Source organism: Pantherophis guttatus, chromosome 6 (assembly GCF_059756535.1).
Source record: "Pantherophis guttatus breed Tessera chromosome 6, ASM5975653v1, whole genome shotgun sequence".
In the NCBI taxonomy this organism is placed as follows: Eukaryota; Metazoa; Chordata; class Lepidosauria; order Squamata; family Colubridae; genus Pantherophis; species Pantherophis guttatus.
The window spans coordinates 37,242,648-37,263,561 of NC_142068.1; the positions used below are offsets into that span (position 1 = coordinate 37,242,648).

At 41.5% G+C, this 20,914-nt stretch overlaps 2 protein-coding genes across 2 annotated transcripts in view; one reads left to right on the top strand and one right to left on the bottom strand.

Annotated features, from left to right (window-relative positions):
* The window catches only part of ST6GAL1 (ST6 beta-galactoside alpha-2,6-sialyltransferase 1), a 50,521-nt gene extending 41,600 nt beyond the window's left edge, over positions 1-8,921 (bottom strand). The window contains exon 1 of the mRNA XM_034439484.3: positions 8,657-8,921. The gene's annotated coding sequence lies outside the window, so the exon portion shown is untranslated. The remainder of the gene's footprint in view (positions 1-8,656) is intronic.
* Positions 8,127-20,914, top strand: part of ADIPOQ (adiponectin, C1Q and collagen domain containing) — a 47,923-nt gene continuing 35,135 nt past the window's right edge. The window contains exon 1 of the mRNA XM_034439488.3: positions 8,127-8,365. Coding sequence (XP_034295379.1) covers positions 8,217-8,365 — 149 coding nt within the window. The 5' untranslated portion in view covers positions 8,127-8,216. The remainder of the gene's footprint in view (positions 8,366-20,914) is intronic.

Below are 20,914 nucleotides of genomic sequence, written 5' to 3' on the forward strand. Positions count from 1 at the left end.
ATTACACATTTAAAGTAAAGGAGGAGCAGGAGAGGATGAGGCACAATTGCGTAAGTGTGAATTCTTGGTACTCTCAATGGATTATAATTCCTAGGTTTCAGTGAAATAGATGCCATAGTTTAACTGATAATAACTGATATAAATTTGTGATTTAAGTCTTTTGTGATTTAAATACGCTTAAATATTTGTCATTGCATTACTTTAATATATGTTGTGTATATATAATTTGTATATGATACAATTATACTCCCCCCCCAAAGTAGATATGGAAACTTATTACAAAGAAACAATGAAGGCATGCAAATTTATTTAATAAAACAAGTTATTTTGATGGCTCCTAAAGCTGATAAGCTTTACAACTAACTATCTCACAATAAACCTGTTAGCTTTTAAGATATCACAAGACTCTTTCTGACCTTTGTTACTAGCTCTGATTTAAATAGAATGGCTTCCACGCCATTCTGTAGATTCTTTTAAATTCATGGGCTTTCTCACCTGTGTTTTGATTCAACCTATCAAGATGATGCATAGTTTTAGCGTATGTTAACATATAATAATAATATGAAAGATAACAAAACTTTCTTTACAATTTGAAGACAATCATTGACTGATTGAATAAAAAGCATGAATGAATGAATTTTCTTAAGCAAAGCCTCAATATTTAATCCAGGTAAAAAGGGAAAAGAAGGGAGGCAAACACTAGGTCTAATGTGTTACACCCTGTGGCTCTTTTTCTTTTCGAAATTTTTTTTATTTAAAAACAAAACATAAAACATCAATCCATCATTCAATATAATTGCAAACAGTGTGTCTATCGGTTACAAGTCTTTTGTGCTTCGTCCCCATAGTCAAAGTTTAACAAGTATCTAATTTCTCATATATCAAACAAATAAGTTTCCTCATTTATCCTTTATTTAACTATGGCTTTATTGCTTCATAAAAATTAGTTTCAAATATTATATTTATAAAATTCATTTCATGTTTCATATTTCATTTCCATGTTTTATTATCTAGCCATTGATAAAATAAATCCCATATCTTATAATATTGTTTGTCTTCTTGTTCTCTAATTTCAAATGTCAATCTACTCATTTCAGCACATTCCATAATCTTCCTGATAACTTCGTCTTGAGTTGGTACTTTCTCATTTTTCCAATTTTTAGCAAACACAATTCTAGCCGCTGTTAAAACATTCACAATCAAATATCTCAATTCTCTATTGTATGTTTCTGGCAGAATCCCTAATAAAAAAAATTCTGGTTTAAAGTCTGTGTCTTTTTGTCATTTTTTCCAACCATGTGTGGATTTTAGTCCCGTATTTTTTGCCTTCTACACATGTCCACCACATATGGTAATATGAACCCGGTGTCTGATGACATTTCCAACAGCTCTTTTTCTTGTCTTGGGCTGCCTGAATTGCAAACTTGCCTCAAGTCAATAGAACCTGCGATTACAGCAAAGCAAAATAACTAGATGTTTCCACGGTTTCTGTATGGGCAGGAAAATTGTGGGAGAGGTAAATTTCATTTACGATTGAAAACAAATATTATGTATTTATTTATTTATTAAATTTATATGCCACCGTTTTTTCTTGTGGAGTTCAATGAACGACATGAAATGTATAACAAGAAATACATTTGGCAGAGGCTCTTCTCACAGTTTGGAATGAGCAGGGCCATGGGCCTAATAATGGCTCTGCAGATTCTAGATATACATGGTTTTTATAGAGCCCCATGGTTCACTAAGCAGAGAGATGAAGGGACATAAGAGACACTTAAGAGTGCCCTGGAGGAAGAAAAAGGCTCTATCTTGTGGTGTGATGACTGCCCTGGATGCTTTCCCAGATATTTCTCCAGATGTCAACTTGGAGAAGGATGAACCAGTTCCAGGCATGTCTGGAGTGGGGTGGTCTGAAAGAGATTTGGATGAGCAGCAGGACAGCCCTGAGGCTTCAGGTGGGAAAAACATGCAGATGCAGCCAGTCAGCAATAAGGAAGAGGAACTTTGTTCTGCACCTACACCTGTAGGGCAGAGAAAAGGCAGGACCAGAGAAGGTTATCTTCTCTGGTCCTGCGAGGAGAAAGCTTTACATTTCTTGAAGGGTTGCATCAGAAGCTGGATATTTAGCACAGAAGACAGATGGAGGTGAAGCTGGGAACAACGTGTTCATTTCCTAGCTGTGTGTTTTCTGGTTGTGATTGTGATTCTTGCCTCACTTTGGATTGACACTGTGCCTTGACTTGCGTCACGCCTGGACTTTTCTTACTGTGTGAACCCTCTTGTATTGTGGATTTAATTTTGCCTGGTTTATTTTGATTGAAAAACTTTCAAGTGCCTTGTGGACTCATTGGTCATTGCTCGGTGGATTACATTGGTCTGCTTGTGGCTGGACTTAATTCAGACAGTTCTGGGTTTTTGATGAAGGGAGTTGTGGCGGAATATTAATAAAACCATTATACCACAGTTATGTGTGTGTGTATGAGAGAGAGGGCAGGACAGCAGATGTGGCAATAAGAGTGGTAAAGTATAATTATTTCTCCATCCTTATTGCATCTGCAAATCTGACTGGCAGCCCTGTTTAAAGTAACCAGGTCCCTCTGAATAAGGAGGAACCACAGGGGTTGCTGTGAGGAATATTCTCAGCATCTGTTAGATGAAATCGCTCAACTTTGCTTGGACTTGGATTCTGGCTGGGCAGACCCTTTGGAGGTGATAGACACATCTGCATCTTGTTATCTGGGAGGAATTTGTAGTGAGGGTCCTTGGGGTTATGAGTCTGGCCACTGGTGTTCTGGATCCATTCTCCATGTTGTTAGGTCCAAGTGATGAATAATGCCTCTGTGCTGGAGGGAGTGCTACCATCTGTCCTGAAGGAGGCAGTGGTGCATGACCTTCTCAAGAGGCCATCCTTGGACCTCATAATATTGGACTTTCATACTGCAACAGTAACAGAATAGCTTATTTCTGCCAAAGCATCCTAGTAACTGATACAGATGTTCAGTTTTCCATGGGCATGGGTTCTCCTTGCCTTTTAAGAAGGACCTAGGAATCCATTACCAACATGATCTATTCAGCAGTTAAGGATACCCGAAACTGGATAAAGGTATATAAAGCTAATAATAACAAATTTATTTACAGACTTGAACATTATTTAGTAAGAAAAATATTTTTAAAGCTATGTAAACAGTGAGTATAATGCTCTTTGATAAATAATAGTTTGAAGTCCACGTAAACTATAATCTACATCTATATGGTACCTGCTTTTATAATCCTGCTAACTAAGGAATTAATTTGGAAATAATAGGTGCATCCAAGACTACCCTGAATTTTAGTTACAAAACCGTATCAGTGATGAAGATTTAAGAAAACCTTATGTTAATGGTACTTAGCTCAAGAATAAACAAAAGCCAAACAAGATTTGAGAATGAATTTACCTGCAGAAACCAAACTAAAACAATTGAGAAATATTATATTTTAGCCTTCTGAAGAACAAAATTGCTGAACAGCTTCAGATTTCTCTTGTAATGCAATAGAAGTCAAAAAACAAACAAACAAACCACAGACAGTATCTGCAGATTCACTTTGGACTTTTTTACATGAAATTGTGTGCTTGCCACAAAAACTGCACAAAGCTATTCTATGATACCATGATTACTTGCAAACAAGACCATGTAACTTTCATCAACTTAAGGACTATTGAGATGGATTTGAAATTTTATAGCTTGTAAAAATCCATCCAATCAATATCATTTATGTTGACCAAGTAAACAACCATGTCCAATGTAACCAGGAAACAGCAGCCAACTAGAGAATAGTCTTCATTTAATCAGAAATTCATCAGTTGTGCATGAGTAAGTAGTAAGTAAGTAAGTAAGGACAGAGTGGCTAAGACGCTTAGCTTGTCGATCGAAAGGTCAGCAGTTCAGCAATTCGAATCCCTAGTGCCGCCTAACGGGGTGAGCTCCCGTTACTTGTCCCAGCTTCTGCCAACATAGCAGTTTGAAAGCATGTAAAAAATGCAAGTAGAAAAATAGGGACTACCATTGGTAGGAAGATAACAGCGTTTCATGAACCTTTGGCGTTCAGTCATGCCAACCACATGACGACGGAGACATCTTCGGACAGCGCTGGCTCTTCAGCTTTGAAACGGAGATGAGCACCGCCCCCTAGAGTCAGGAACAACTAACACATATGTGCGAGGAGAACCTTTACCTTTACCTTTTAAGCAGCTATAGAAATCAAAATTATAAACTAGGTCGAAGAGAAGGACATTGCATGTTGACTTTATTTCTTTCAGTGTGATACTGTTTTATCTACTGTATGTTCACCATGCAAAGTTGAGTGGCAGGAACACAAAGTATGAAGTTAGTGAGTGCTTTCTTGCAAAAATAGAGATAGAAAAGGAAAGCAGTAGCAAGAAGAGCCTCTCATGGAACTTGACATTCTTGAACGACTTTTCCTTCTAAGTGGGAAGAGAGTATACTTCAAACTCTTAAGAACACACACACTTGATCAAACATAATTTCAAATAAATAATAGGAGAGCCTTTTGGTAAAAAGAAAACAACTCATTAGAAAAGAAATGAAAATTTAAGGAAACCCTTTACGAGAACTAGTAAAGTAATTAGAAAGTGTCCATATTATTGGAATTGTGATATTTGAGATTCATAAGATAAAGGTGTGGAAGACAAGCTGCAAAAGACAACTACGTTAAGAAACAGAGAACTTTCTTACATCTGCACTACTTGTTGGTTATTCTGACAATGGCAATGGCTCTTGAAGAAACTTTACAAATTGCTAGATTTCTGATGTTGATCTTCCTATGACGTATGACAAATATCTGATCGATATAACATCAAACTATACCTTATCATTTGATAGTCCATATTTTACAATGTGTATAAGTAATAGTTTTTTTAAAAAAAATCTTACTTCATTTTTTCAGACAACCAACCAACCAACCTACCAAACAAACAACCAAACCAACCAGATCTTAGAAAATTATAGCATGTAATCAGGTGCTAAATGAAATTGATCAACATTTAGGGTTGCCTAATCATTCCTTGAAAATAAGAAATTCAGACACTGCTTACTTAATTACTGAAATGCAGTCATAGGAGAAAACAGCAACCTTTTCAGTGACAATGTGTGATTTATAAAAAGCTGTTGTTCAAATTTAAAAAAACACACCTGTTTATAGTTGTCTGAGTGGCTTGAAATTTCAGCAAAACAATGGTTAAAACCTAAGTAAGTATCACATCAAGCTTACCTGGGTGTATACTGTAATCATGTAACAACCAAACCTTTACCTATCAGTTACTGTAGAACAGGAGTATCAAACTCAAGGATCGAGGGTGAGATGGCCCATGAAGTGCTTAGATCTGGCCCGTGGGGCCATACAGGAAATAGTTAAGGACCAGCCCGCGGGGCCTCTGCCAGCAAAAACAGAGTCCATGACGGGTGCATGTGACCCTCCTGAGTTCTGTTTTCACTGGCAGAGGGTTGTAGGAGGCCATTGCAGCCAAAAATGGAGCTCACAAGGGCCGCACATGGCCCCCTAGCTCCATTTTCGCTGGCAGAGGGTTGCAGTCGCAGTCGAAAATGGGGCTCGGGAGCCTGTTTTTGCTGGCAGAGCGCTTGGACTACCACACGACACAAGTGACATCATGCTGGCCATGCCTACCCTGGCTCCACTCACCCCAGCCCCCCCAGAGGTCAAACACAACACTGATGCGGCCCTCAATGAAATCGAGTTTGACATTCTATATGAACTTCTCCATGATGAATTGGACGACTTAAAACAAATAATGTGTCCAGCACAGAAGAATGTGTTCTGTGTACTTTCAGGTAACAGTGAAAACAATTGGAGTGCTTATTCTGCTACTGAAATCACAGCGTAAGTTTTACAGTTTGAAAATAACAGGAAATAGCACAGAAAAAAGAAAAACAGAAGGAGAAACAATGATAAGCTATTGCAACTTTGCAATCTCTTTCAACGGAATGCAAAATGGACCCTTCTTTCTTTTCTTTCTTTCTCTTTCTTTCTTTCTTCTTTCTTTCTTTCTCTTTCTGTTCTTCCTTCCTTTCTTCTCTTTCTCTCTCTTTCTCTCTTCTCTCCTGTCCTCTCCTCTCCTGTCCCCTCCCTTCGTCTCCCCTCCTTTCTCTCCGCTCCGCTCCTCTCCTTCCCTTTTTTCTTTTTTCTTCTGATTCTAAATTGATACAATTTACAGCACTATCAAAAATCAGAAAAAACACATTCTGACTATGATAATCAAAGATTTTAATGTTACTTTTATTGATTATATTATACACAGCAAGACATCCTCTCAGAGGGAGATGGGCAGTTAAGAGATATAATAAACGAAAAACAAATGAATGAATAAATAAATAAAAATAGGCATTAGCTACTTAGTGATACTCTAAAAATGGTTCCTCACTACACATGGTATTTTGTATAGCAGTTTGTATTCCTACATGCAAGATATATACTTGACTTTAAATATTTGTGAAATTGGATTTGACATTCCCTCAAAATCTTTCAGTCAATCAATCAGTCAATCAGTCAATCAATCAATCAGTCAATCAATCAATCAATCATACCAACCAATCATCCAATCAATCTCAACACACTGTAAAGATATGAAGTAAATTGGAAAGCTCTATCATATCTTCCAGGATTTTCTTTAACAATTATTTGCTGGAGTGATTTGTGTGTAAAATCTGGCACAGGATTCAGCTGTGTACTCAAAGATCATTAAGAAGTTAAGAAGGCATGGATCTGTAAATATGGATGTGAAGAGCTTCTAGTCTAGAAATCTAAAACTATCTAACACTTTTTCAAATGTCTCATTAAAGCATTTTTTCATCTGCTTTATTCTACTAGTTTCTAATGCCCATATTTTTCATGTTATAATTCTACTGATACTGTTATCTAATTAAATCTTTTACTGAAATAAATAAGATTATAATAATTATTCATATAAATAGGAAAGTAATCATGCTATGTATTTTTGTGGGGATCCTAATTCCCATTGGGATCAAATTTAGTCTCTGAAAATTGGTACCTAAATTGCTTTCTAAACTATATCTAAAACTGTTGCCATCTTATGTATTGCCTAATACTGTATGTATAAACCCTATTAAATGAAAATTTAATATTTTAAATTTATTTGTGCCCGTGTAATTTAAAATGGGTTGAAAAGTACATTAAAAAATACAAAAAAATGCAAATTTGCTTTATTTCAAATTTCAGTGTATCACTTCAACTCTCAATCCTTACTGCTTGGCAATAGGAGATGCTAGTTCAATCTATTTGAAAACAAAATGACAGGCAGCATCAGGTCAGAAAAGACACATCGTGGATTTTACAAATGAAGCAAGCAATCTAAATTCTAGGTGATAATGTTTCTTTTTCCTGGAAATGATGGGGATTCCTCTGGATTTCTGAACAAATGTAGATGGCATTATGATCAAGTACAGTATATAACATATATTCCAATAAATATGTAAGGTGCAAACATATTTGTAAGAAAAGTAAATTTGATTAAACTCTGCAGGGCAAGCAGATCCAATAGTTTATGCCCATTGCTAGTATGATGTAAAGAACTTCTTGTTCTTCAACCTCAAACATTACATATAACAATCCCATAAAGAACATAAAGTATCTATTTTGTAATTATAGACGGCAAGGAAACAAGGATTTTCAAGAGAAAACAGAAATACTTGTTCCTCTTATTATGTCAGCAAGTTGCTCTTTTCCGTAGAAAAAATGCTCAATGTTCCAACAATGTTCATCAAATAAGAAGTGCATAAATTATTGAAAGGCTAAACCTGGAACTTTTTCCCCTTCGACTCATCCATCCACCAAGTTAATTCAGAGATACTTGTTTCTGAATGGGCTTAGTCAAGTGGTTGAATTACAGACAGCGTAGCACAACGATCACTGCTACCACACAACACACTCTACAGGCAAACCTTAGGAATCTTGTTTGTGTTTTTGCTCTTTAACTTCCAGCTCTATTTGCAAAGAGCCATAAAGATTGTCACCATCAACCCTAACAGTTGCCATTGCAAAATGAGAAGGGAGCCAAAGCACTTGTTAATAAGCTAAAGACAACTGAAATGTCCACACGACCTGAAATAACATTAAGCCTTCCATAAATTCTCCAGGTATCAGTTGCTTGCTCCAAGGAAATATTCCCCACTCCTAATTGCTATATGGGATACACAGACAGAAAACAGAAGCGTCTAATTATGAAGCCCCAGAAGACTCATCTTTCCCGCCGGGAACATTGTCAGAGGTTAGAACATGAGATTGGGAGAACTCTTGCGATCTCTTTCAACAGGAATGCAGCTACAGGTCACAAGTAAGTTTGGAATAGGTTGCCGGAGATTCGGGAAAGGAAGATCAAAGGGGGCGATAGCGAAATGTACATCTCTTTAGCCTATTGGAACTGGCGGAGCAGAGGCGATCGAAATGGCAGCTTCGCCGGAGAAAACGCAAGGATGCGGGCAAAGAAAACAGTTTCCTTCCTTCCTTCCTAGTCACCCATGTGCCAGATATGTAATCCAAATGTGCACGTGTGTATGCAAAGATTGATCCTCGGAAGTTGGTGTTTGGTTTTTTTTTTTTTTTTTGGTTGTTTTTTTTTACTCACTTTAAACTGTTGTATCTCCCCGTTTGTTGCTATTGCTATAGGTCGTACTCCTGCTGACTCTGGCCGCGGCCCAGGGAGTCGTCCTGTCGCCTGGCGTGTCTTTCTTTCCTTCCTTCCTTTCGCTCGTTCTTTCTTTCTTTTTTGCCTTTTGTTACCGCCTTGAAATCCAGGCGTTTAAAAGCTGCGTCCTGTACATCTGCGGACGCCTTACGCCGTTCTGCACAAAGGCTGCCTGCCTGAACGAAAGCCTAACCCCCATCGCCACAAAACACACACCCGGCTGGGGTGAGAGAGGAGGGCGGTGGGTTGGTAGGTGGGCGGGAGGATTATGCAAACGTGAGTCTGCGTGCGGATATGTGTGTGCAGGGTATTGTGTGTGTGTGTGTGTGTGTCTGTGCGAGGGGGACGCGCAGGGGGTAGAGCCTCGTCCAAGGCCGGGCGAGGGGAGTGGGAAACGCTTCCTCGCCCAGAAATACAGAAGCTGCCCCGCTCCACGATTTGCTACGCTTCCTCTCCTGCCCTGACGGGGAGGTGGGAGTCGGGCTGCCCCATTGTCTCCGAAATCCTGCTTGCTGTAGCCAGCGTGTCTCCCGCCGTTCTTTCCCACGCCCTTCCTGCCCCTCAACCGTCCACCCGGCCACTTCTCCAGCCGTTCCCATGTGAGGTCGGAAGCCCCGGCTTCTCCACAGGACTGGGACGCGGAAAGCTGCGGCGGAAAAATAAGAAGCGCGCCCAAGGCGGGTGGGGAAAACAGAAGTCGCGGGAAGGAGCGAGAGGGAGATGGAGAAGAAGCAAGAAGGACTCGCGGTTTTGGAGCCCCTCGGCCCCCGCCGGCCGCAGGATTTGATTCGGCGTAAGCGGAGCCGAACACACGCAGCGGCGACTTTGCGGGGTGCCTCCCTTCCCAAAGAACGGGGTTGAGGGGTGTTTGTGTGCGTGTGATTCCGCTTGATGAGATGGTGGTAGAAAACCGTATCCGAATCGCGAATTTAATCAAAATTGGTGGCAAAAGAAGTGGAGGGAGGAAGGAAGGAAGGAAGGAAGGAAGGAAGGAAAGCAGGCAGGCAGGCAGAAAGAAAAAGAAAGAAAGAAAGAAAGAGAAAGAAAGAAAGAAAGAAAGAAAGAGAAAGAAAGAAAGAAAGAAAGAAAGAAAGAAAGAAAGAAAGAAAGAGAGTCTTTGAACTTGTACAGAGTGCATGTCCTGCCCATCCCCTTCTTGCCCTTTAGCAATAGCAATAGCAGGGATTTATATACTGCTTCACAGTGCTTTCCAGCCCTCTCTAAATGGTTTTACAGAGTCAGCATATTGACCCCAACAATCTGGGTCCTCATTTTACTAAACTCAGAAGGATGGAAGACTGAGTTAACCTTGAGCCTGGTGAGATTCGAACTGGCAAATTGCAGGCTGGCCGGCAGAAGTAGCCTGCAGTACTGCTTTCTAACCAGTGCACCACCAGGGCTCTTTAGAAACAAATTGGAAGCAAGAATTTGGGACACACAGTTCCTTGGCAGAAAGACCTTTGCATCTAGAAACCATGACCAATGAAGATGGAGGTGGCTGCTCTGAAAGGCTGAGTTTTAGAAATATATTAAGGCAGGTCTTTGCCCCAGTCTCTCTCTCTCTCTCTCATACAAACATACTGGGGGTGGAGCAGTTGCAGCCATAACACAGCCTCCTTCCTGCCCCCTCCCCCCATGCTCTCATACTCTGCAGCTACTTGTTTATGGAAGAGTTGGTCAACAATGAAAGTACACACCAATGACCATTGTATGCATTTGCATTTGGGCTCAAGTGTTACAAAAAGGGTTGCATTTTCCTGGCAAATAGTCTCTGATAACCAATGATGTTCAAAAAGATGAAAGATAGCCACACTGTTCAGTAGTGATGTCAATTACCATTTGCACCATTCCATTCGCATAGTGCCTTCCCTTCTTAGATGGCAATCCCACCTCAATTCAACATTATTACTTCAGATAAAATATTGTCTACCTGTCAGGAGAATAACAAATTACAGCAGGGTTTCAGGAATACATTTCTCTGTCCTACCTACGCCTATTTATACACATTCTTCCTCTTGAGGAATTTTGTTTGGATTAGCTACAAACATATTTACACGCCTTGCTATTCCTTCGCAGGGTAAGCAGTGTGCAGAAAAAGAAGTATTAAGCAAAAAAAAAGGGCAAGAGTTAAGAAAACAGGAAAGGAAGTCCAACTAAATCTTGCTTACATCAGCCCTATTCAACATACTTCTTCATGCTTTTGTCTTTTTGTAAACCATTCATGCTTCCATTTGATCTGTAGCAATTCAAACACTATGCTATTTAAACTTCTACCTGATCACATAGCCATAATGACGTTGAAAGACAAATATTATTTGAATATTCTCTGATTTGTCCATTTAACATGAAAAAATGTTTTGATAAATTAGCATCAACTAAACATCATAAGAAATATATTTAAACCCTGAATAACTGATATGCTAACATGGGAATTCCAAAGCTTATTTACTTAAATGCTTGCAACTATTATACCCAACCTAATAATATCACTTAATTTGTTCTTTAAAATGTAGGCATGAAATAAATCTATACAGGTAGTCCTTGACTTATGACCACAATTGAGCCCAAAATTTCTGTGGCTCAGTGAGACAGTAAAGTGAATTTTGTCCCATTTATAGCCTTTCTTGTCATAGTTGTTAAGTGAATAACTCAGTTGTAAAGGTAATTATTATTATTTTTTTTAAATTGATTTATATGCTGCCCATCTCTGGAGACTCAGGGCAGATTACAATGCGTTAAGCAATAGCCTTCATGCTTTTGTATATTTATACAAAGTCAGCTTATTGCCCCCACAATCTGGGTCCTCATTTTACCTACCTTAGAAAGGATGGAAGGCTGAGTCAACCTTGAGCCTGGTGAGATTTGAACTTACAGTAATTGCATACAGCTTGATGTTAATAACAGTGCTTTAGTCTGCTGCGCAACCATGATTAACATGATTGTTAAGTGAATCTGACTTCCCCACTGACTTTGCTTGTCAGATCATAAAAGATGATCACATGACCCCAGGACACTGCAACCCTCAAAAATATGAGTCAGTTGCCAAGCATCTGAATTTTGATCTCGTGACCATGGGGATGCTACAATGGGCATAAATGTGAATAATTGTCATCTGTCACCTTTTTTAGTGCCATTGTAACTTCAAATGGTCACTAAATGAACTGTTGTAAGTTAATGTCAGGTATGCTTCCTTCGATATCCAGGAAAGGAAAACCCAAACTCAAACATTTTGAAGAGATTAGTACTTTTACTGAATATGAAATGATCGCAACCCAGGTAAAGCTGGAAGTGAGCAAAACGCACGAAATAGCATCTAATAAGCTTCTCTCCCCCCCGTGTCCATTGGTCATCAGCCAATCCAAAGGTCTCCCAAAGGTCAGGTGGCATCACGTCTGGCAGCATCATTCATCAGGAATGTAGGGCAGTTGGTCAGCCGTTCCCTTTGAAGATTCACTTTCGATTCCTTGGAAGACACGTCCTACAATGAAAAAAAAAACACCTCCTGCATCTTCCCCCCCTTCGCCCCCATAACTAATCCCTCCCCCGTTTCTTATGGCAGCTGAAGCAGGCAAAGCTGAGGCTGACATTCGGCCCCTCTTGCAGAAGAGACATTATTCCTAAATAAGAGGAAAGGAAAGAGAGAGAAACAGAATATATACAATATTTAAGGTTTATCTGGGTATTTGGTATAGAATTGCTGTACTTTCTTGGGAGCTCGGACATCCCGTTTATTCACCCATTCAGCCTGAGACAAAGGGAAATGTTTCCAGGAAATTAGATATTGGACTTTACCATGGTGTTTTCTAGAGTCCAAGATTTCTTTAACTTCAAAATGTTGCTCCCCCTCTATGAGAATGGGAATTGGAGGGGTGCTTTGGTCAGCCCTTAGGGGAGACGAGTGTTCAGGTTTCAATACACTAACATGAAATACAGGATGTATACGTCTCAACATTTTAGGCAATTCCAATTCAACTGTTACTGGATTAATCAGTCTAATCACATGAAATGGTCCCACATACTTAGGCCCCAGCTTTTTGGACTTCTGGGTAGTCTGTAAGTATTTGGTAGATAAATAGACTTTATCCCCCACTTTATAAATGTGAGCTGGGGACCTTTTCTTATCGGCTTGCGCCTTATGAGCCCGGTGTGCCTCATCTAATGCCTTCCGAGTCACTGCCCATGTGCTCTTTAATTGTTCAATCCAATCCATCAAGGAGGGATTTTGGGGATCATCTTGTGGTAGTTCGGGAATGGGTACGAAATCCTGGCCTGATGCGACCTTAAAAGGGGTGAATCCGGTGCTACTGTGTACGGAATTATTATATGCCACTTCTGCAGATGGCAACAAGTCTACCCAATTGTCTTGCTGGTAATTTACATAACACCTCAGGTATTGTTCGAGCATCCCATTGGTTCTTTCACAGATCCCATTTGTCTGAGGGTGGTGACTGGAACTTAGCCCCTGTGCGGAGCCTATCATTTTCAAAAACTCTTTCCAGAAACTGGAAGTAAATTGCACACCCCTGTCAGAAATTATTCTTTTCGGAGATCCATGTAGTCGGTAAATCTGCCGAATAAACAGTTTTGCGAGGGTTTTTGCTGAAGGGATCTTTGAGCAAGGGATGAAATGTACTTGTTTGGAAAACAAATCAGTTACTACCCAAATGACAGTGCAGCCCTCACTCTCTGGTAAGTCCACAATAAAATCCATAGATATTTCCTTCCATGGAGCGTTCGGTCTAGCCACACTTTGCAGTAATCCAGGGGATTTTCCTGGAGGTCTTTTAGCCGAGGCACATACTGGACAGCTAGCCACATATGCCTCTATGTCCTTTTTAAGTTCAGGCCACCAAAATTGTCTCTTAACAAGATGTAGAGTCTTGACAAACGCAAAGTGTCCTGCGGCCTTGGCATCATGAGCATATGTCAATACGGTTGTCCTTAAAGTGGTTGGAACATACAATTTCGATCCAACCCAAGCTAGTCCGTCACGAAGTGTGCATTCATTCGAGTGGTTCTTAAACCACTCGTCAATTTTTAGCGCTTCTCGCAATTTTTCGAGTAAATCCCCCGAGAGTTCTGGTTCGGTTTTACTCTGCGCTCTGGTAGTGACAGGTGTTGCCAATTGTGTCAAGGGGATCATTGGTTGAACCACTTCCTTCTTGATGCTGTTGTACTGCGGCAATCTGGAAAGTGCGTCCGCCATGAAGTTTTTCCCACCAGGAAGGTAACATAAAGTGAAATTGAAACGTTTGAAATGTTGGGCCCAACGAGCCTGTTTTGGTGATAGTTTGCATGGTGTTTTTAATGCTTCTAGATTCTTATGATCAGTCCATACCTCGAAAGGATGTTTTGCCCCTTCTAAAAATTGTCTCCATGTTAACAGCGCCCATCTAACTGCAAACACCTCTTTGTCCCATATGGCCCATCTCCTTTCTGTGTCTGATAGTTTACGGGATGTGTAAGCACAGGGTTGTAATATCCCGTTTTCATTCTTTTGCAAGAGTATTGCTCCTACAGCTACGTCGCTGGCGTCAGCTTGTACTACAAAAGGTTGTTCCATGTCAGGGTGTTTGAGCACAGGTTCAGCCGCAAACAGCCGTTTCAATTTTTCGAAAGCAGCTTGATAGTCCATAGTCCATTCTAGTGGTTTCGAGGGTTTGGGCCTTACTTCCCCTTTGGTTTTTAGCAAGTCTGTAATTGGTAATGTGATTTTCGCGAAAGAGGGGATAAATTGTCTATAAAAGTTAGCAAACCCTAAGAAACTCTGTAACTGTTTACGGGTGCGCAGTGCGGCCCATTCCAGCACTGCCCGGACCTTTTCAGGGTCCATCTCTATTCCCTCATGCGATATACGATATCCAAGATAGTCGATTTTGTCTTGGTAAAATTTACATTTAGAAAGTTTGGCATAGAGTTCAGCTGTTCTGAGTTTCTTCAAGACCGCTCGAACCAACTTTACATGGTCGGCCATGTTGTCAGAATAGATCAAAATGTCATCCAAATAGACCAACACCCCCTTATACAGGTGCTTGTGCAATACTTCGTTGATCAACTGCATGAATACAGCCGGGGCTCCCTGTATTCCAAAAGGGAGTACTCTAAACTGGAAACATCCCAGTGGGCAATTAAATGCTGTCTTCCATTCATCTCCCTCTTTTATTCTCACTCGGTAGTATGCCTCTCTTAAATCAAGTTTGGTGAAAATTTTTCCCTTCCCTAAATGGGCTAACATGTCCTTCATGAGTGGGAAGGGGTAGACATTTTCTACGCAAATCGCGTTCATATTCCTATAATCAACTACTAAACAAAAGGATCCATCTTTCTTTTCGCGGAACATTACTGGCGCCGCCACCTTGGGTTTGGCTCGTTCGATGAATCTCCGTTCTAAGTTTTTGTCAATAAAATTTCGCAATTCCCCCAATTCTCGAGGTGTCATGGGGTAAATTTTTGGTTTGGGGAGCTTCACCCCAGGGAGTATTTCAATGGTGCAGTCGGTGGCCCTGTGGGGAGGCAGAGCATCCGATGCTTTTTTGCTAAACACTTCCTTGAGATCCCAATATTCCTTTGGAATTTTCTCTTCTTCCTCAATATAGTTAATGGCTACTGCCACCCTTTCTGGTTTTATGTCGTCTCTCAGGGGGGGGGGCTTCCTTTTCCGGAGTTGGTTCTGCCATGCAGATGCACAGGACCCCTGTCTTCCAATTTACTCGTGGGTTCCATTTGCGACCCCTAGAATGAGGGGTCTTTCCATACCAGGGGCTACAATAAATCTGAGATTCTCTACATGATTCCCCAACTGCAGTTCAAGGGGTTCGGTCATAAAGCTAGCTGGGCCCCCTCCTGCAATCGACCCGTCTAATTGACAAAATGCAATGGGTCTTTTTAAAGTTTTTAGTCTCAGTCCCATTTCCTCCACTACTTTGGGGCTAATTATGCACCTAGTGCACCCCGAGTCCAACAGGGCTAACAATTGCGCGTGAGCCCCTGTGGAGGGCACCCTTATTTCTATGGGGATGAGTAAGGGTTCTTCCGTGTGACTCACCCGATCGTCAGTGTCGGAGTCGGAGTCCGTCTCGCTGTCGTCATCGTTGGTCAGAGTTCCCAACTCACCCTGGTTTCGGGGAGTGAACTCAACGACTTCTCCTTTCAGGGCGGTGCCGCGGGTTTTGGCGGGTATTTTGTCGCCTTTCTTTTGGCCGGCCCCGGTAGCTTTTGGCGGTGGCTTGGAGAAACATTCGGCAGCCCGGTGACCTTCATTCCCACATTTGAAACAGGTGAAGGGCTTTGACTTGGGTTTGAATTCGGTCTTCCCGCCAGTCATCTTGGGTGCCCCCTTATGGTGGAAAGAGGATGACTGGTCCCCCATCCGCCTTCCTTGGAGTTCGCTCCGTCTCAGCTCAATCTCTACATCCTCAGCTACTATGTACCATCTATCCAAATCATCGGGGACCCCCATGCTTCTGCAGTCTCGATATATCTCTTCATTCAACCCATCCTTGAAACTCTCCAAAAGAGCCATTTCTGACCAGCCTGTCATATAGGGTGCCCGTTCATGAAACTCTTGGATATACTCTGCCACCGGCCTCCGGCCCTGCTGAATGCTCTTCATTCTGAGTCTCGTCTTTCGTTCAGCTAAATGGTCTTCAAAACGCCTCCTAAGGGCCCTCATGAACTGGTTGTAATTTCTCAGCAAGAGGGAATTGTTATTGTGGAGAACCACCATCCACTCAGCAGCTACTCCCTCTAGGGCATTCACGATGCTTCTGACTTTAGCCGCCTCTGTTTCGTAGTCCTCCCCCCAATCCTGCATGTGGTTCCACACTTGGGTCAGGAAAAATCCCAAGGCTTTAGGATTCCCATCAAACTTCCCAGGAAGTGGGGGGATTTTTGACTTTTTACGTCTGCGGGGGGGGCCCTGCAAGGCTGGGGTTCTCTGGCCGGCTGCATCTCTCCCTCGAGCTGCCGAAGCCTGGGATGTTTCCTCCTCAAACTCTTCCTCTCCCCCGCAGGCTGTCTCTTCTGGCTCCCCCCTGGGGCCTGCTCCCCCCTTCTCCACAGGAATTCCAAAAGACTCATGGTTTTTTCTGCTTTCTTCTACATCACGGATAAGCTGCAAGGCTTGTTCTATCATGAGACGTTCCTTTTGCTCTTGCATCCACACTGCCTCCTTTTTACGGGGTCTGGAAGTCGTCACTCCCCGGGGGTCCTCCCCCCAGTCCGGCAGTCTCCCGACTCCTTTCGACCACCTAGCTTCCTCCGGCTCTAAACGGAGTCTTTCCAACCATTCTGCAGTCTCTTTCTCCGTTTGGAGGGTGGCTGCCGTTGAACTCGCTGCCCCCATTTGCTCTTCTCCATCACTCCCTCGATCTGACATATTTTGGATTTACAGTCCCCTTGGTTTTTGTCCGGGATGACTGCATGTGACTTCCAGCTTAATGTCAGGTATGCTTCCTTCAATATCCAGGAAAGGAAAACCCAAACTCAAACATTTTGAAGAGATTAGTACTTTTACTGAATATGAAATGATCGCAACCCAGGTAAAGCTGGAAGTGAGCAAAACGCACGAAATAGCATCTACTAAGCTTCTCCCCCCCCCATGTCCATTGGTCATCAGCCAATCCAAAGGTCTCCCAAAGATCAGGTGGCATCACGTCTGGCAGCGTCATTCATCAGGAATGTAGGGCAGTTGGTCAGTTGAAGATTCACTTTCGATTCCTTGGAAGACACGTCCTACAATGAAAAAAAAACACCTCCTGCATCTTCCTCCCCTTAACTAATCCCTCCCCCGTTTCTTATGGCAGCTGAAGTAGGCAAAGCTGAGGCTGACAGTTAAGGACTAAGTAATGTATTTCAGCGTTCACAGTAAATCAGATATTTTAGGTGCAGATAGCGCATTTGGACAAAACTGTGAAATAAAAAAGATGTTTTAATTGGATGTACTAATATTCTCCAGTTTTAGAAAATAGAAATTCTTGTGACAACTTAGTTTAAAAAACCGATGTGTATGCACAGTGCTAAAGCTGAAAATTAGGAAAGCTAGCATACCATCATATGACAGTCCTAATTTAGATAAGGGAAATGTAGGAATTCTTCCCATGAAATTTCCTTAATAATTTACTGATTTGCTGGAAATTCCTTAAAGTTTTTTTTTAATTTGATTTATATGCCACCCTTCTCCAGAGACTCAGGGCGGCTTACAATGCGCTAAGCAATAGCCTTCATTCTTTTGTATATTTATACAAAGTCAGCTTATTGCCCCCACAACTGGGTCCTCAATTTACCTACCTTAGAAAGGATGGAAGGCTGAGTCAACCTTGAGCCTTGGCGAGATTCGAACCTGCAGTAATTGCAGGCAGCTGTTCTTAATAACAGGGTGCTTTAGACCACTGTACTACCAAGGCTCTTAATTCCTTAAAGATTGGCAGTTTGGAAATTCATCTAATGTTGAGATAGCATCGTAGTCTGACAGTCTGCAAAAGAACTGGTCTTGAAGCATCCTGACCCCGAACAACCCGTTCAGAAAGTTCTTCCCCCTGGGATGTGCTTCAGCTCGAAGCTGAAACGATTGAAGTATTGGGCCCACCGGACTTGCCTGGGCAATAACTTCCATGGGGTCTTGAGGGCCTCTAGGTTTTTGTGGTCAGTGCAGACCTCGAACGGTGTCTGGCCTCCTTCTAGCAGGTGTCGCCAGGTTAATAGTGCCCATCTCACCGCGAACGCTTCCTTCTCCCATGCCGCCCATCGTCTTTCTGTGTCGGTGAGTTTGCGGGATGTGTAGGCACAAGGTTGCAGGTCCCCCTGGCTGTTCTTTTGGAGTAGGACTGCCCCTACTGCTACATCGCTGGCATCTGCTTGGATGACAAAGGGTTGTTCGGGGTCAGGATGCTTCAAGACCGATTCTTTTGCAAACATTTGTTTTAGTGTCTCGAATGCCTGTTGGCAGGCCGAGTCCCATTGTAGAGGCTGTCCCGGGTGGGGTTTCGTTGTTGGATTTCCTGTCTTTAGGAGGTCCATCAGAGGTTTGGCAATTCTTGCAAAGGAGGGGATGAATTGCCTGTAGAAGTTCGTGAACCCCAGGAAGCTTTGTAGTTGCCTGCGGGTGCACGGGGGTCGCCAGTCTAGGACTGATTGTACTTTAGCCGGGTTGGTAACTTCAGAAAGTTACCAACATGGATATCTGTCTCTAAGTGTACTAACATTTCCTCAAAATTCACTGGTATTTTTAAAATCATCAATATATCAGTATTAATTTGAGATAAACAATCTGAAATATTTACATTGAAAATACTGTTTCCCCAGAATAATTCTTCCAAAATATGTGAAAATATTCAAGCACCAAGTTAGAGTGAATAGGAAGAAAACATTCCAAAAAATTTAACTACAAAAGTGTAGTTGCCTAAAACAGTGCCCCCCCCCACCTCCAACCTTTTGGGCACCAGGGACAGGTTCTGTGGAGAGAGATTTTTCTGTGGACTGGAGGAGGCGTGCTTTCGTATGATGCCTGCTTCCCGCGGATGACTTCACTTGTTTGTGCGGCCCAGTTTCTGGCATGCCACAGACTGGTGCCAGTCCACTGACCAGAGGTTGGGGACCTCTGGCCTAAAAGATGTACTCTTGTCTTAAGCAAAGATCTCCACTGTGAAAGAATATTACCCCATACAGGTAGTCCTCGACTTAAAACAATTTGTTTAGTGACTATTCAAGTTACAATGACAACTGAAAAAAAGTGACTAATGACCATTTTTCACACTTATAAACATTGTGGTATCCCCATGATCACATGATCAAAATTCAGGCGCTTGACAACTGACTCAGATTTATGACATTTGCATCATGTGATTGGATTGGAATCATGTGATCACCTTTTGCAACCTTCTGACAAGAAAAGTCAAGAAAATTTATTATTTTTTAGGCTATACAGAATATTCCACCTTTTCTACGATTTATATTTCACCTATCAGCTGAAATGCTCTAATCTAATTTCCTAAAATCTGTTTTACTGTCTTTTTGCATCATATTTCTGCTTTCCATCCAACTCTCTGCCTGCACAATTTTATAACTAAAATGGATTTCTGACTTCTAGGATTTTTTTTACTTAAAATATCTTCTTAAACTATCTTCTGCTTTGAAAATCTCAAGAATACATGTACTAATTACAAATGTAGCTTCTTACTGGGCATATGCATATGCATCAGTACTGACTACAGAGTAACAGGGAAGATGCCAGAGGCATGATTGCATTGCCTTGAACTGTAGTATGGCATTAATTTTGATATGATATCCGGATGCAGTTAAGTTTTTTGCTTTCTTACGGAAAAGAACATTACCAGCTAAAAATATACTTTGATTGTTTTGGTCACTAATCACTATATTTTTAATGTCTGTGTTTGCTCAACTTATTTATGTCTGGAGTAATTCCATATTTTGCTCCTATAATCACCAACAAGAAAAGGATAAACAATCAGAAAATATGTATCCTTGGAAACATGTAGAGGCTACTACAACAAAAGTAGGAAGTGACCAATGGGAAAGTAAATGAGAGCCAACATAGGAAAGGGCTAGTTGTGAATCTCAGCCAATGCAGTATTTTTAGCACACAGCATGAATTTCTGACTCTTTTCTCTTATCCTTCCCAGTAGGGAATTCAATCCTGACTGGGATCTTGTGATGGCGCAAAAAGTATATCTCTCCCTCCTCTTTGTAACTCACACTTTCCTCACACTATTGCACTACTTAGCACCTTTGCTGAGACCCATGTCTGTTAGCTTTGATCTTTACCCAGGGGTACTTTCTCAACTCGTGAAGGTTTCATTTGCAAACTACATTCATTTGCAAACAGAGTTACTTATATCAGGGGCTGTCCTCCAAGAGTAGCATAATTAATCAACAGCAATTTGTCTTTAACCACTCAGCTTAGCTTAGTTCCTTAGAAAGAATCTTCCTGGATTTCACCCCAATCACATAGCTGAACTTTCATAACTACTGTTTTATCTAACACCTGTCCTTTTTAAGATATTTAATATGAGGTATTGACTCATCCAGGTTCTGACCTGGTTTGTGGCCTGTCAGCGGCCAGCAGATCTGGCATCAGATTCGGACAGTGAGAAGGTTGGGGAGGAACATGAGCCAATCCAGGAGTCTGGGGGAGGCTCTGATGAGAGCTCTGCATTGGAGGCAGAGTTGGGCCAGGGCCGT